General features: G+C 42.6%; 2 protein-coding genes across 3 annotated transcripts in view; one reads left to right on the plus strand and one right to left on the minus strand.

Moving 5' to 3' along the window:
- DRP2 (dystrophin related protein 2) overlaps window positions 1-4663 on the plus strand; it is a 39936-nt gene extending 35273 nt beyond the window's left edge. For both annotated transcript variants that reach the window (XM_017661396.3, XM_073227635.1), the window contains 2 exons: window positions 267-387; window positions 637-4663. In XM_017661396.3, the coding sequence (XP_017516885.3) occupies window positions 267-387; window positions 637-761 (246 nt within the window). In that variant the 3' untranslated portion in view covers window positions 762-4663. The remainder of the gene's footprint in view (window positions 1-266; window positions 388-636) is intronic.
- A 2629-nt stretch (window positions 4664-7292) lies between these two features.
- Window positions 7293-15932, minus strand: part of TAF7L (TATA-box binding protein associated factor 7 like) — a 61287-nt gene continuing 52647 nt past the window's right edge. Inside the window, 7 exon segments of the mRNA XM_073228196.1 lie at window positions 7293-8114; window positions 11307-11363; window positions 12540-12577; window positions 12580-12651; window positions 12848-13028; window positions 13031-13206; window positions 13635-13748. Coding sequence (XP_073084297.1) covers window positions 8028-8114; window positions 11307-11363; window positions 12540-12577; window positions 12580-12651; window positions 12848-13028; window positions 13031-13206; window positions 13635-13748 — 725 coding nt within the window. The 3' untranslated portion in view covers window positions 7293-8027.

Raw genomic sequence — 15932 nt, forward strand, 5'->3', positions numbered from 1 at the left:
GAGATCTTTAGGTTCAGTGTCATCTATGTAAGAACTGGGAGCCTTTGGCACATGTTGTCAAAGGAAGAAGGTAACCAGTATAACTAAATATTCTGAGATCTTTCCCAAAAGGAGAAGCCACTGGTGGGGGCACTGCACAAAGCTTCTTAAAGTCCAAGGGCAAGGGGATGGGCAGGAGGTCTCTAAAGCCCCTTCTAAGCTCAGGACTCTGTCAAAGTAAGGTTGGGAAGGCAAAGCCACTTAAGTCATGTTTTACCTCTTGCCAGCCGCCCACCGAATCAGATGGCAGTGGTTCCACAGGCTCGTCCCTAGCTTCCTCTCCGCAGCAGTCAGAAGGCAGTCACCCCCGGGAGAAGGGACAGACTACTCCAGACACTGAGGCTGCAGGTGAGTTTCCCAGCCCCTCCCAGCCCCTTCCTCCATGGCTGTGTCCTGCCTCAGATCTCCTGCCCAAGGTTCTTCTAGGACTGGGACTGGCTTCTCACTGCTTTGAGGCACCTCCTATGTACCAGGCATTGTGCTGGGATGACACGAGTGCTCTGGGTTTACCCTTCAGTTGGCAGCCTCCTACCTCAGCCCCTTGGCCTCATCAGGGGATCTGTAGTTCTCTTCCCAAATATCTCTTTTCCAACCCAGATGATGTAGGGTCAAAGAGCCAAGATGTCAGCCTGTGCTTGGAGGATATCATGGAGAAGCTCCGCCATGCCTTCCCAAGTGTGCGAAGCTCTGATGTGACTGCCAACACCCTGCTGGCCTCTTGATGGAGCCAGATCCCCATTCTGTAGTCCACAGTCCTCAGTCCTCTCCTGGATCTGGTCAAAGCCTTTCCTTAGCCTTCACCCAACCTTTCCAGTCCCCACTGGCCCTACAGTCCTCAATCAGAGTTCCTTGGGTTTTACATACCACCAGAACCCAGCAGGATTCTGGTGGTATGTAAAGTGGGTGTGTGAGGGTTGGTGGAGGGAGAGGCATGATTCCTCCGACCCTAGAAATGTGCCCTTTAATCCTGAAGTTTGAGACCAGTCCCTTAAGTATGCTTCTGTTGTAGCCCAGGCAAATGGCACTTGGAGGTCATCCAGATGGGGAGCAGAGGGACTGCCTTGCAGAGCTAAGCAGTGCCCATTGGCCCCTTCCCCTTCTCCGAACAACTGTGGACATGGGGAAACCTAATGGCCCCAGGGTTCCAGCATTATGAATCCACAGGACTTAGCCCTAATCTGGTTCAACTCAGGAAGGTCAAAGGACATCCCTGAGACACGCCCCCAAGTGTCCCTGATAAAGTCTGGGTAGCATATGTCCTATTCAGTTTGAGGGCATCTCTCCAGCCATTCTGATGCTACCTGGCTGTTGTTTCCTCCTTGAATAGCTTCAGTTCCTTCTGTCTCAGGCCCTCAGACCTTTCTCAAGGGTTGGGGAGGACAGTTTATTCTGGTTCCTACTTCCACCTTACATTTGGAAACAAAGAAATACTTATGGGCTTAGATATTTTTCCCGATCCTCCTCTTCCCTGAAGGCCTCAGCATCCTGCGAGAGCAACTGAGTTGCTCTAGGAATCCAGCTGAAGCCACCCTTGGCTCTTCTGAGTCAACCATCACAGTCCTGCGGGAGAGGCAGTAGCTTGCTCAGCCATCCACGAACCTGGAAAAGTGTGACTGCCCAACACCCTTGCAGGCTGAATCTTTTTTCTTTTAGGCTGAATCAGACAAGGTGGCTGGTCACCCCCAGCTAATCATAAGGAAGATGCAATCAGCTGCCCTGAATAGTGGCCCCTTCCTGGGAGCCACTGGCCACACATCAGCAAGCTGACCACTTTACACGCAAGGCCCTCCTTTGCATAAAACTGTTCTTTCTAACTCTGGAAGGTGAATCTGATCCTCAAACTAAACTAATTCTTACTAGGCAACATATACCATGAACCTTTATCCAGAAACTGTTCAGAATAAGTAGTGGGAAGTGGGCTTGGGAACTTCAAACATGGGCAGAGCTCACTGAGGCAGCTTTCTATCCAAAGGAGCTTTACAACCGAGAGCCCTGCAGTTGACCCGATTTGCCTAAGTTTATATACATCCATACCTCTCCTAGAGAGCTACCGCACATCAGTACTCCCCTGGCCTCACTCACACATTAAATTCTAATACCTCTTAAAGCATTAATGTTCTGCCTTGCTCTTTGTTAGCCCCAGCCTCTGGTTGGGCAGATAGATGCATTCTGGCTGCTCCCCTAGGATGTCTCTCCATTTCTGTTTGGGGTAAGCTGTCTTCCAGACCAAAGCAACAGAAGCCTGTGGCCACAGAGTAATCTAACAGGAAGCATCACGCTTTTCTCTTCACTCATTCCAAATCTTGTTCCCTTGAGATCCGGTCCTTGGGTGAATTTTTACGAGCTCCTCTAAACAATGGTTTAGGTCCCAAAATAGAGCAAACCCAAGTTCTGCTCACCCTATGTAGAAAAGAAGGAACAAATAGGCTTTTGTTAGCCTTTGCTGGGTTAAGACACGAGTACATCCTTTAGCCCCTTCCAATTCCTAAGTCTGGCTCAGGGCCTTCAAGAAAGCAGTGGTTGGCCCCAAGGTCAGGAGGGTGTGAAATGGTTGGGGTACTGTGTTATGATCAAGCAGTGGGCCAGTGGATAGAGCTGCTGGAAATCTAGGTTTATCTGCTCCAGGGAAGGGTGGGCAGCAGCTTGGGTCCAGATGCCTAGGATTGCCTCCTTCTAGAATTGCCAGGGGAGACTGAGGCATGGGTCCAGCATGTCAGACCTCATCACAACATCTGCCTTAGTGCTCAGGAGGCCTCCAAGTAGAGGACTGGGCATCCAGATGTATGGCAAGCAGGTGGTAGGTAGACATCAAACACAGGGCCTGGGCATCTGTCTGTGGGTGGGTGGTGGGGGGAGCTGTATTGTAGGGGCCTAGATTATGGGCAAAAATTGGATAGAACAAATTTTCCATAGGATAGAGACCTCTGGGTCTTTGAGGGATATGCCCGCCTAAGTCTTAGGAGGGCAGATGTTATGGAACAATTTTTTACCAGGAAAGTCTTGGGAAATCCTTTCCATAATTCCCACTCCACCCAAGAGATATGGGCTGCTGAGGGCCTGTGGCAACCACAGTGGGCCATGCAGGGTGGACAAGATGTAGATCTTGTTACATAGGAATTGTGCTATAGATGGACCAAAGTGGCAGATCAAGGGTTGAATTCTCACTAACGGGGTCACTGACACTTTGTAGTCCTGTGTTTTCCTTACTGCCCAAGAAGAGTGTATGGCTCCTGGGTCCTGTGCCAGTCACGGCAGCTTGTGTGGGCAGTTTGCCTGCAGGGAGGGAAGTGGATCCCTGGGCACTGTGAAGCCAAACTAGGGTGGGATTGACGGAGATGTGTTGTATGTCATTAGGTATCTGTCATGTATTGTGTCTCCTAGAGGTATTGTGTGTGATGCCGCGGAGGTCGTGGCCCTGTACTGGAGGGATGGCGGGGAGGGGGGAGGTGCTGGGGAGGCAGCCTCTGACTTGTTTGCTTAGCATCAGTGGTAAGGAATGTGAGTGTTTGCTGGGGTTGTTGTCAAATAGTTATCAGAGAACAGCCAGGATTGATAGGGGATTTATTTTGACAGAATCTGATGGAGGCCAAAAAGCTGATATGAGGATAGGATGCCTCTGCTCTTTGTGAGAGCAGGGTGGAGCCATGGAGCCACGCTGACCAGGAAATTGTTAGGGGAAGGTCTTCTGGCTGGAGGACATCAGGCTCCTTGTATGGTTCCCTATGAAGGGCTCTGCCTTGGAGGATATATGCCCTACCCAACAGAATGGAAAGGCTGAAATCAAGGCTAGCAAGTGCCCGTGTCCTTCAAGTCCCAAAGTTTGGAAATATTTCCCTGAAGATAAATGTGAGTTTTTGATTCTTCAGGAACTGGGCTGGCTGGTCATGGTAATGAGAAACCCTGAGGCCAGGCAGAGGCCAATCATGGGAGAGGTTTCCTTCCAGATTAATTTCAAGGAATACCATGCCATCTGAAGTGTGTTTGGGATCTGGGCTCCATACCCAGCTTCAGGCTACAGCAGTCCTTGAATACTCATTTTCAATGGCAGACTCATGAGACCATTTCAGGCCAAGAATCTTATCAAAAGTTCCCTTGACATAGATGACATCTAACTAAGAAAGAAGCTGCCTTAAAACTAACAGTCCTGGGAGAGGAACTGTGGGCCCTGCCCTAGGGCTGTGGAGATTTAGCCACTCAGCTGAGCAGCTCTATCTTTGGGTCCCCCTGCCAAAATCTGGCCCAGGGAACAAAGGAATACTCAGCTCCTTTTTTAATGCCAATGGCTGTGGGAGAGGGTAAGGCTCAAGGCCAGGGCTCAGCTCCCAGCCTTCATCTCCTCACACAGATGATGCGTTTGCAGGAGGCCTGTTTAATGTCCTTGCTGTCCCCAGGGCAGTACTACGGCCAGACCAAAGCCTGCTGTGCTGCTTGCTAGCTGCAAGAACCAGTCACAAGGATTGGAGTTGGGGGAGGGATTCAGGGGAGATGGCAGGGTGGCATACAAGTCTTGAGAAGTTTGGGATGAAGGGGCAGGGCTAGGGACAAACTGGTTCACTTTGATTGCCACTCACCATGGTGCTTTCCCCCTTTCCCTTGAATTCTGCTTTGAAAAGAATAAATTTATATTTGTTTACTTCAGTTCCTCTGGCTATGCTCTTTGTCTCTAGTGTTCCATATCCTTCCCTTATTTGGGTGTGGGAGGAGAAGGTGGGCCATGAAGCCACAGGGGCACTCCACAATAGAGGCTACCAATAGAGAGGGCATCCAACACCCACTGGGTAAAATAGGCACCCCTGCTAACCCAGTCCTCCCCTTTTACCTGGACTGGTTGCCTCTCAAGGCCCCACACAAATTAGCCAGTTAGTCCTCATGGGATGAGCTGCCTCCAGCCATGCTTCTTAAATACCATCCTCATCAATCTGAGGACTTTTTTCACCACCAGCCTGGAGCAGTATGAGAAAAGTCAGGACAATGTAGTGAGTTTCCATAAGGTTACATTTATTCAATGGAAAGATCTATCCCTCGTTCTGAAATTATGCTATATATTTGGTGGGAGGGTATTAAAATGTCCCTGTGAATTGGTGATCATTTTATTTTTAAAATGCCATTCTCTGGCAAAATGGAACCCTTGTGAGTCCCTCTTCTTCACCACCGACAAAAGATTTCTTTTCTTACCACCAATCTATAGAAAATCTTCACCATCAAGAAAAGATTTATTTTCTTACCAATCTATAAGAGTGCTGTCCAATAGAAATATAACATGATCCACATATGCAATCTTAATTTTCTAGCAGTCATATTTAAAAAGTAAAGAGAGTTGAAATTTATTTTAATAGTATATTTTATTTAAGCCAATATATCCAAAATTGTTTCAACATGTAATTAGTATGAAACAATTATTAATAAATATTTTTTATATTAAATATCTATATACACACACATACATATTTTCTACTGCAAGATCAGCAATAGTATGAGGAACGTGCATCCCTTGTCCCACAGGACAACACTGAAACAAAAGGGGCCAAATGACATGGGACACGCTGTTGCTGAGTAGCCAATTCCAAACTGCAGCTGAGCAGTTTTGCAGCCCACAGCTGTACCTTTTTGGTAGGAGGCAGGCAGGAAGTCCATGCCTCACCGGAATGAGGGAGGCAGATGGGAAACTGCCTCCCTCAAGATAGGGATGTGAGTGAGAAGTAGTCTTGTAACAACTCCTCACGAGACTGCCTATCTTCCCATGGTCTGGGAGGATCACAGGGGGTGTTCTGCCAAGGCCCAGACAGCTTGCAGTTGAGCCTTGTCTATGTCACTAGTGCAAAGTCATCTGTCAGTGCACCGGCACAGAGTCCCCCCACAGAAACCTGATGTATATTTGGCACTTAGCACACATCTTAGTTTGTGCAAACCATATGTCAAGTGCTCAAAAGCTACATGTTGCTAGTGGATACCATATGGGACTCTGTAAGTATGTAACATGCAGAAGCCAGAATCCCTGGGCTATGGGAAGTAAAAACTTCATGAGTGTGTGTGTGGGGGGTCGGAGGTGGGTGGTGGGTGGAGTCAGGGCGGCAATAAGCCTTGGTTGACTGGAGGGCAGTGGTGCAGCAGCCTCCATTGGCACTGCCCATACCTGGGTTATGAGATGGGGTAGTGGGAAGAATAGAAAGGGGCCCTGCCAATGCACGAATTTACCCTTGCCCTTCCTATTGTCTCCCTTTCCCTGCTGCCTCTCAGCAGAGCTGTGGTGCTCTTGGGCTGTAGTATCAGACTGCAGTGAACAAGGGCTCTTCTACCTCTCACCCCTGGATGCCACCTGTGGCCTATATGCCACCCTCACTGGCCTCAGTTTCCAGCTATGGCCCCAGGGTGTGGCCCCCTTTTATCTGTTTCTGCTCCAGTCCCTGCCTTTCTTCATGTGCAAAGGCCTATCTTTCAAAGCCTGCCTGTCCCACAACCTTCTGCCTCTGCCTCTCAATTTCTCATTCTTTCTTCTCATCTTTTAAATTCTGGGTTCCTGAGAGAGAAGCTTTTTCATATCATCTTGGTGCTCAAGCTGTCCTCTTCACTTCTCTCCTAATCTTAGCTTCATTTTTTTGCCTTTAATGTGTCTACTTCCCTTAGTCCTACTTCTTCCCTGCATTTGCCCACAGCACTCCTTCTGTCTGTATCTCTCCTCCACTGGCCCTGCCATACATGTTAACCTCCTCTTCTGTGCCCTTGGTTTATGAATGTCAACTTGGAATACAGGCATTAAAAGTGGCACAGAAAGCTTGGGAGTACATTTCATAGAGCAACACTGACTTTGTCGACTGGGACCAGACCTGGGTCTAGCTGGGCTACTTCATGAAAACCCTGATGCCTCTTGGTAGTAAGCACCATTACCCTTGGTTTCTAGGGGAGAAAAGAAAGGCTCAAAGAGGTGTAGGGACTTCCCCAAGGTGAGTGACAAGCTGGGATTCCAATCCTGTGTTCATTCCACTATAACACAATTCAATGCAAATATTGGAGCTATCGTTTTTATCATTTCTCTGTATTCTCCCTCAAAATCCTAATGCTATATGGCTAGTACGAGATGATTTGCTTAGTTTATTAGGAGTTCTTCTCAAGAGCTCTTTAGAAGGATGCCCAGTACTGACAGCATCTTCTGTACTGGCAGTCACTTACTAATTGTAGTTTATTGCTTGTCTCTCCAGTTTCCTTTTGGATGTGAGTACATTCATCAGGGGAGCACTTTAATAAAGGGATAACAATCCATTTAAAATGAGGAATTTATTTACTGCTTAAAGAATACAGACCAGAAAGCCTTAACAATACAGCTAAAAAAACAAACCCATCCAAAGCTTTTAAGGAAATCTTTGCAGGCATCTGCTTTTTCCTAAACTTTTTTCTGTTGGGGGTTAGAATGAAGAGGCTCAGAATAGGGATAATAGCTCAGAATTTCACCTCTGCTGCAACTATTCCCTTAGCTGGCAAACAACAACAGAACAAAGATGGCAGTGGCAAGAAATCATCCCTGAGGAGGAAAGCAGGCCCTATTACCTGGGCAGACAGAAGACACCACCTAGGATTAACTTCTGCGAGGTAGGCACTTAATTCACTGGGGCAAGTCCTAGCCCTTGGTAGAATCAACTTGGTTCATTCTATGTTCCAGGAAATATTTAAAAAGAAGCAGGAGAACGGAAGCTAAAACATATGCAAATTCACTGTATGACCTTCAGCTTAGACTGTCTGCCTTTAGCAAGCATGGCTGAATCGCCTGATGGTACCAGCAGAATGAACGCAAGACAAGTAATTCTCAAATTGATAAAGAACATCAATTCTTTTGCAATCACATCTACTGCTCTTTTATGTTCTATCCCTTTCTACAATACTATAAACTTTGAGTAAAACTAGCAAAAAAAAAAGTTCAGAGAAACAAATACAAATGATTCAACATAAGGCAACAAAAGGAACAGAAATATGTATGATTTCTTCCAGTCTTCAGTCTAGATGGTAAACCCAAGGGTTGTGTGCCAGTCTGAAGGCTCTCCTCGCTTCAGAACACATTTCAGTTGTTTCTGAAGGGTAATGAGCTGTAGGGAGAAGCAGAAAAGCATGAAAAATTCACCTGAAATCTAAATTTCACTACCTGATCTAGAGCTTACTCACATGAACCAAAATGAACTAAGGTAATTTGATATTTGTAAGATTATCTTAGTCTTGCAATGTTCCAAAGAACAGCACCACCATCAAGAATGTATGCACAATGCTGTGGCCATGATGTTGTTCTTTATTACGCCACTTATAAAAGGAAGCTTTATAATTGAATATGCTTAAAGAATTAAATATGCTTGCTGTTAAGAATTTGCAAGAACTTTTGGGAAAGAGTGTACAGAGAGATCAGTGTAGCCATATTCTAATACTTTCTAAAGCAGAAACCCTAAACCTTTTGAGGTATAGGACTTAAGTTTTTTAATTTGAAATGGCAAAGTGACCAATAACGTTCAGAGGGGTATACTTTCTTTGTTACAAAGATTGTTTTTGAATATTATTCAATTGAGTTCACTCCATACCAGTGTAGATTTTCAGTCTGTGAAATGAAAGGAATGCCACATTACAAAATACTCCATTTTTTCTTTGTGGACTCTTTCTCCTCCCACAACCTGCTAAAGGGAGGTTTTCCTCTAGGCTCAGACTTGTTGCTGAACAGTCAGCCTGGCTAAGTCATCTATCCCCACACCTTCAGTCATCTTTTCTGCAGGAGCCACTCTCCAATCTCCCATTTTCAAAAGTGCTTCCAACTCAACATGCTTCTAACTCAACTCATCATCTTCTCCATCCCCCACTGCCAATAATCTTCTTCCTGTTGTCTTCATTTCAGTTAGTGGCACACAATTTTCCACCCAGGCTTTGGACTCCTCTTTGTTCCCCTTTTGGCCCTTTAAATACAATAATTTGTAAAGTTCTGATTCCTTCTGTCACTTGCATCTTCCTCTCATCTATCCTCTCTCTAATTTCTCTTATACTGCGGTAGAGAAATCTTCCTAAATTATTCCCTAGGTTAAAAAGCTTTGATGGTTCATTATGATCTACACCAAAACTCTAAACTCCTTAGCCCAGCATCACTGTCTCTCAGCCATTGTGCATGCTACTTTCTACAGTCTCCTTTCCCCACTTCCTTATTAAAACCCTACCCACCTTTTAAGGCCTCAGCCAATCATCTCTCCATGAAGTCTTCCCTAATTCCCATGGATAAAAATGAGCTCTCATTCCTTTAAATTCTCATGGATTTCTCCCCAACTAGAGGCAGAGACTGTGGTGGAAGCATTTTGTAGCTCCCTGCAGAACCAGAACGCAGTTTAAAATAGGCACTCAATAAGTCTACATTGAATAAATGAGCTAACATAAAAGTGCTCTGGATGAATAAGGTTTGCAGCTCTGTTTCTATGTTGAAAATTGCACTTACCAATGCTAACTACTTACATGGATGAAAACAAAGATGTTTAGTGAGTGCTAAAGCAATCTTGGCATTACCTGTTCACATGGTTGTTTATAATAGTACTTGGGTAAGTGATTTGCTGAGGGGAAGGGAATACATAGAAATAAGAATTCCACAAGGGAATATATAGAAGAATTCCACTGGCCTTGTTCATGTGGGATGGGGAAGGGGATGGCATCTCTACTTTGACAGCCCCATGCTAAGCCCATCCTCATAATACGGCTCTCAGTCTTTTAGAAATTGTTAACCCTCAACAGTATAGGGCTGCAGTCAGCATGCATTTCCTGAACAGCTACTTGATGCCCACACTGCCCTTTTCTCTTCTAACTCTGCTCACTCTCTTGTGGCTTTGAATAATACAGTTCTGAATAATAATACAGAATATACAAGTGAAAAACCTGGCATACATCCTTAACGCTTCCTTCTTCTTCAACACCCAGTAACTCACCCAAGTCCCATCAATTCTACCTTTAAAATATGTATTTTCTCATATATGAATGTTTGTAGTAGCACTATTCACGAAAGCCCCCAAACAAAAACAACCCAAATGTGCATCGGTACAGGAATGGAGAAGCAAAATATGGTATATACATACGATGGAATAGTACTCATCCACAAAACAGAATAAAGTATGGATATGTGCCATGACATGGATTAACCTTGAAAACATTATGCTAAGTCAAAGCAGCCAGACACAAACGTTATGTTTCCTTTTATATTAAATAACCACAATAGATAAAGTGGACTAGAAGAAAGTAGGTTAGTGGTTGCCTAGGGTTGGGGGGTTGGAGGGGTACATAAGAAATAGGGAGTGACTGCTAATGGGTACAGATTTCTTTTTGAGGTGATGAAAAAATTCTAAAATTAATTGTGATGGTTGTACAGTTCTATGAATATACTAAAAGCCACTGAATTGTATAATTAAAATGGGTGAATTTTGTGGTATATGAATTATATCTCAATAAAGCTGTTATATAAAAACATTTTTATTGCAGTTAAAAATATATATTCTTTCCATATTCATCGCCACCACCTTAGACTAAATTTGCATCATCTCTTCTTAGACAACCAGATCGCCTCCTAACTGGCTTCCCTGCTTCTCGTCCTGCCCTCCTTCAATCCATTCTCCAGATAATAATCAGAGTGGTCTTTAAAAAGTTTCAATTTAGTTTGAAGCTTTACTTTCCTCCTTAAAACTCTTCAAGGGCTTCCCACTGCATTTAAGGCTATAACTCATCCTCCTTACCTTCTGCAACCTTATGTTAAGTCACCCTCTTCCTGGCTTTAAATAGTCCAGAGGCCCTCAAAGAGGCCAAGTTCTTTCCCAATGTGGGACCTGGCATATGCTCCAACCGACACACTCTTCATCTCCTTTTCACCTGAACTTAACCTTCAGGTCTCAGCTTAAATACCACTGTTCAAAAAAGCCAATCATGATCACTCCCAGTTTGATTCAGGACTCTATTAAAACACTACCATTGATGTTTTTTTCTCCTTCACAGCACTTCTTCCCAATTTGCATGATCATTTATTTACTGTTGGTCTTCCCCATGAGCTCCAGGAATATTGCATGCGTCTATTCAACACTATGTACCCATGCACTGCTTTTCACTTAACAGGCATTCAGTATCTGTTGAAGGAGTGAATTTTAACAGAGACCTTGTTCCAACCTGCTGCCCTCACGCTACTATTCCCGTGAAAGAAACAGCCAGAAATGAGACTGGGGGTCGGGTGGGGGATTCTCTGCACAAATATTTTCTGGTTGATTTGAAAACATTCTTCTCACCTGTTCATTTTTCTCCTCCTCTAACATAAGCTGCTCCACCACAGAATGTAAATAATTCTGGAAAACAAATGGTATAAATGGTGAATGCTGAGCCTCACAGGAAAAAAAAATTGGCAAATAACGTGAATAGAAAACTGTCAGTCATAACAAAAGAGCACCCTTTTTCAAGGATTTAGTATATAAAAACTGCAACCCCTAACTACGGAATCAACCAATTTGATTTTATATACCCTACACAGCATTTTTTTTCTTGCCCTAAGATAGTGGTTGGAATACCTTCATATTACCTTTTCCTAGTTTAGCACAAACCCTTTGTCCATGGTGAACTATCAAAAAAGCTGGTTTGGAATTGGGTGCTGACTCTTTTATTCTCCCCTGCACGATGGCAAAATATTACTAATCCTAACTAGTACTGCATACAACAGCAATCACACTATTACCATATAACTGTACCTTTCAAAGTGTGTCCACATTTATTACCTCACTTTGTCATTCTAAAGGACAAAGCTCAGCTCTAAACAGATACAGTTCTGTGTCAGTTGCTCCCCTTTGATGACTATAGCTCTATGGAAAATGAAATCTGGCAAGGAATTCTCCAGATGTTTCAGAACTTCCCTCACTATAAAAAGGGAAGTAAACATAGCCTAAATGTATTTGCCTTTTGTTGAGATGTGTATTAATGTGTATTAATAAAATAAAGCAAGATAGATATTTATCTTGTTCAAGCATGTATCATCAGATTTAAAAATGAACTAAGTTCATTTTCTTTCACTGCAATGAATACACTTTAGTATTCTGAAGACAAGGTTCAGTCTCAGCCCTACCACTTTCTGTAGTCCTTGGCAAGTGACTTAACCTTTTAGAATTTCAAATTTTTATCTATAAAATGGGAATAGTGACAGTACCTATATTTCAGGGATGTAAGGAAGAAATGAGATAATACATGTAAAATGAATGCTTCACTCATTCTCTGCTTTTCACATGGCAAATGCTCGATATTGGCAATTATAATCTCAAGGCTCCTAATCCCTTCCCAAAATGCTTATATGAGATGATGAAAAGTACTCAAGTATAAAGAAATAGCTTTTTTTTCTTTCAGTGCAGGTTTCTAAGAGGTTGTTTAGGTTCACAAATTAGCAAGAATGTTGCATGGAGATGACATGAGTGGAAACACACAGATGAGATTTTGAAATAAGATATCAAGATATCTTATACCAGCCAATAAGAATTTACCTTGAGCAACAGGTTTTCCACTTTCGCAAGGAGATCCCTCTTTGCGCTTCCTGTTGAATCTCTTGGAGCTTCCTTTCCACATAACGAATATGCTGCTGTATTCTCAAGACTAACAGAAACAGACAGAAACTTTATGTATCTAAACATAGCCTAAACTAGTGGACTGAGATCCAAATCATCTACAACTCTGCTACACATCTGATGATAACTTCTCACACTTAGCCTTACATCTAACATGTGGTTAGAGTCAGTCTTTAGCACTGCCACCCACTCTGTCCTACCCCTTTGTTTTTCCTTTAACTTATCTGTTGAATCAGCTCCTTCCTTTGCCTCATACTGGCCAGATTCAATGAACTGGACCTGTAGCTCCTTTTCCAGATCCTCATCATCATCATCTTCCTCCTCATCCTCATCTTCATTGTCATCTTCCTCATCTTCATTGTCATCTTCCTCCTCATCTTCATTGTCACCTTCTTCCTCATCCTCATCTTCATTGTCATCTTCCTCCTCATCCTCATCTTCATCATCTTCCTCCTCTTCCTCATCTTGTCATCTTCCTCCTCATCCTCATCTTCATTGTCATCTTTGTCCTCATCCTTGTACTCGTCTTCATCCTTCTCATTACTGTTACTGCTCAAATCACCGAACTTCTGAAGCCTATTTAATCCTATTGGTTTTAAGAAAAAAGTGAAATTATCTGAAGCTTCTCAAATGACTCCCACCCTAACTACAATTATACTCCCTCCCCTCAAATTTACTGGGCAGCCAATGAATTTTAAAAATAATTTTCTCAGAGGAAGATTCTTCCCTTCATAAAAAAAAGGATGGGAAATATAAAACACTGACACTCATTTATATATTCAATGATCAAAGCATTTAGAGAATCTAAGGGTCCATAGGAATTTAGAATACCAGGGCTAGATGGGAGATGAGAATGACAACCTACAACCCCTAAAGCACTGAAGGGCCAATAGGAGGGAAAAAGGACAAAGGCACCCTTTTTTTGTGATTGGTATCTGAGTCTATGGAGAACAGTCTTATGCAGAGTCAAAACCTATCCTCTCTGAAGCTTCTCCTCGGTCCTTATTAATGTACCTGATGAGACATGACCCTGCTTGCACGTTGTTTTTCCTGGGAGGATTGCAAAGCCTGGGGTGGAGGCTTGGTTCTCTCCTTCCTTGGTTTCATCTTCACCAATGACTTCCCATCCTGAAAGGAAGGGCAGTCAAGGGAAAAGTAGGAAGAGAGGAGGGGCACAGGTGAAAGGGAAGGGGCTCTCTGGCTCAAAGTGGTATTTAAGTTAATCCAGCTTCAGGTCATTTGTATCCGGAGTCCTGGTATGGAGATGTACCTTATATTGAATTACACAAGTAAATAAACTCTGTTTAGCTATTCCTACCTAGTGTAGAAATTTAATCTTCTACACATCAAAATCAGCACACAAATACCAGAAGGAGGGCTTGTCACCAAGTGCACATGGGATTGAAAAGACTACACAGGAAATATTTAGTATAAAAGGATATGGACACTGACAGCTGCAGCATCTGAACGCAGTAATTTCTTCACTTCCTCAGGACATTCATTGTACTGAACCAAAGTGGGGGAAGAAGACATACCAGTAAGGTCATTGAAAAACCTTCATTTTGCAGGTATGCCCTCTTCCTACATACAAATTCACTCAAATAATTAGGCCTCTTTAATATCCATTCAAATTTCTACATCAAGTTATGCTATTTAATGAAGAAATCTTTGACTCGTATAGTAAGCTCATTTCCCCCCTGCCATCAAACAACTGACTTGAGACATTTAATCTTTTCAATCTGCAACTCCATGTTAAAGACCTCTCTCAGAGGGGCAACCCTTAGGTCTCAGTAACTAATTATTTGCCCTGACCCATATTGGCAAAGAACTATAATACCTTATTTGTCATTTAGAAATCATTTGGTTTAAAGGTCCATATTCCCAGATTTCACTTCCCCACATTTTTATTATTAGTCTTCCTATAAAAACTGGGTCTTAAGCTACATATTCTCCCTTAAATCCAGTTTTGGACAATTATCTCCACAGTAACTGGTTCGACATGCCACAAATAGAAATTAGAACTTTGAGGGGGAATAAGAAACTGCAAGCAACTGCTGGTAAAGGTGAATCCTGGCTTCAAAGAAAACGCTTTTTAAATAAATATCAGAGAAAAAAGCAGATTAGAATACACAAGGTCACTGGGCAAACTGTATCTTTTCCTACAGGAGTTATCGGACATTAAACAATGAATTCATTCTCAGTGAACCACATTCAGTATATGTATATGGGAGTAGGGGTTAGAGGTGAGAAGGAAGACTTGAAAAGTAACCTTTATGATTTCTTCGAAGCTATGAATAAAATGCATTGGGGGAATGGCAAAGTTATGTTATGATTGCTCTACCTCAGTGAGGCTGATTTCTTCAGTTTGTTTGAAATCAACAAGCTATAAAATAAAACAATAAACATGAGGTTATATTACATTCTACTTCACCAAAGCTTGAAGAATTCTAAACTTATTCCTCAGTTTTACATTCAGCAGGCACTTAATAAATGCTGTTGACTGACACTATAAAAGCCAAAGCAACCATGTTCATAGATTGATTCAACACAGTAAGTAAAGCTGTCAATTCCCCCAAACTTGATCTATAAGTTCAATGCAAGTCCTATCAAAATTCCAGCAAGGTTTTCTATATACATAGACAAATTTATTCTAAAATTTATAAGGAAAGGTACAAAAACTTATTCTAAAACATATGGAAAGGTCTAGAACAGCTAAAGCAATCTTCACAAAGAAAAATAAATTGAGAACAGTCTTCCTGATTTCACAACCTATTATATAGCTACACTGTGATATTGCTAGAGGGATCAACGATATAGATAATGGAACAGAACAGGGAACCCAGAAACAGGCTTACACAAAAATACCCAAATGATTTTTTGACAAAGGTATGAAAGCAATATAATGGAGGAAGGATAGCCTTTTTAACAAGTGGTGCTGGAGCAAGTAGACATGCAAAGGCAAACAAAAAGTGAACTTTGAACTAAGCCTCACACATTTTATGGAAATTAACTCAAAAATAGATTGCAAGCTTAAATGTAAAATGTAAAACATTTAGAAAAAGAAACAGGAAAAAGTCTTCAGGATCTGGGCAAGGCAAAGAGTTCATACACTTGACACAAAAAACAAGATCCTTAAAAGGAAAAAAAATCAATGAACTAGGCCTCCTCAAACAAAAAAGCTTTTGCTCTTTGAAAGACCCTGTGAAGAAGATGGAAAGACAAGCTGCAGACTGGGAGAAAATATTTACAAACCAAATATCTGACAAAAGACTAATATTTGGAATAGAAAAAGAACTCTCAGAACTCAACCAA

The sequence above is a fragment of the Manis javanica genome, chromosome X (genome assembly GCF_040802235.1).
Source record: "Manis javanica isolate MJ-LG chromosome X, MJ_LKY, whole genome shotgun sequence".
NCBI lineage: Eukaryota > Metazoa > Chordata > Mammalia > Pholidota > Manidae > Manis > Manis javanica.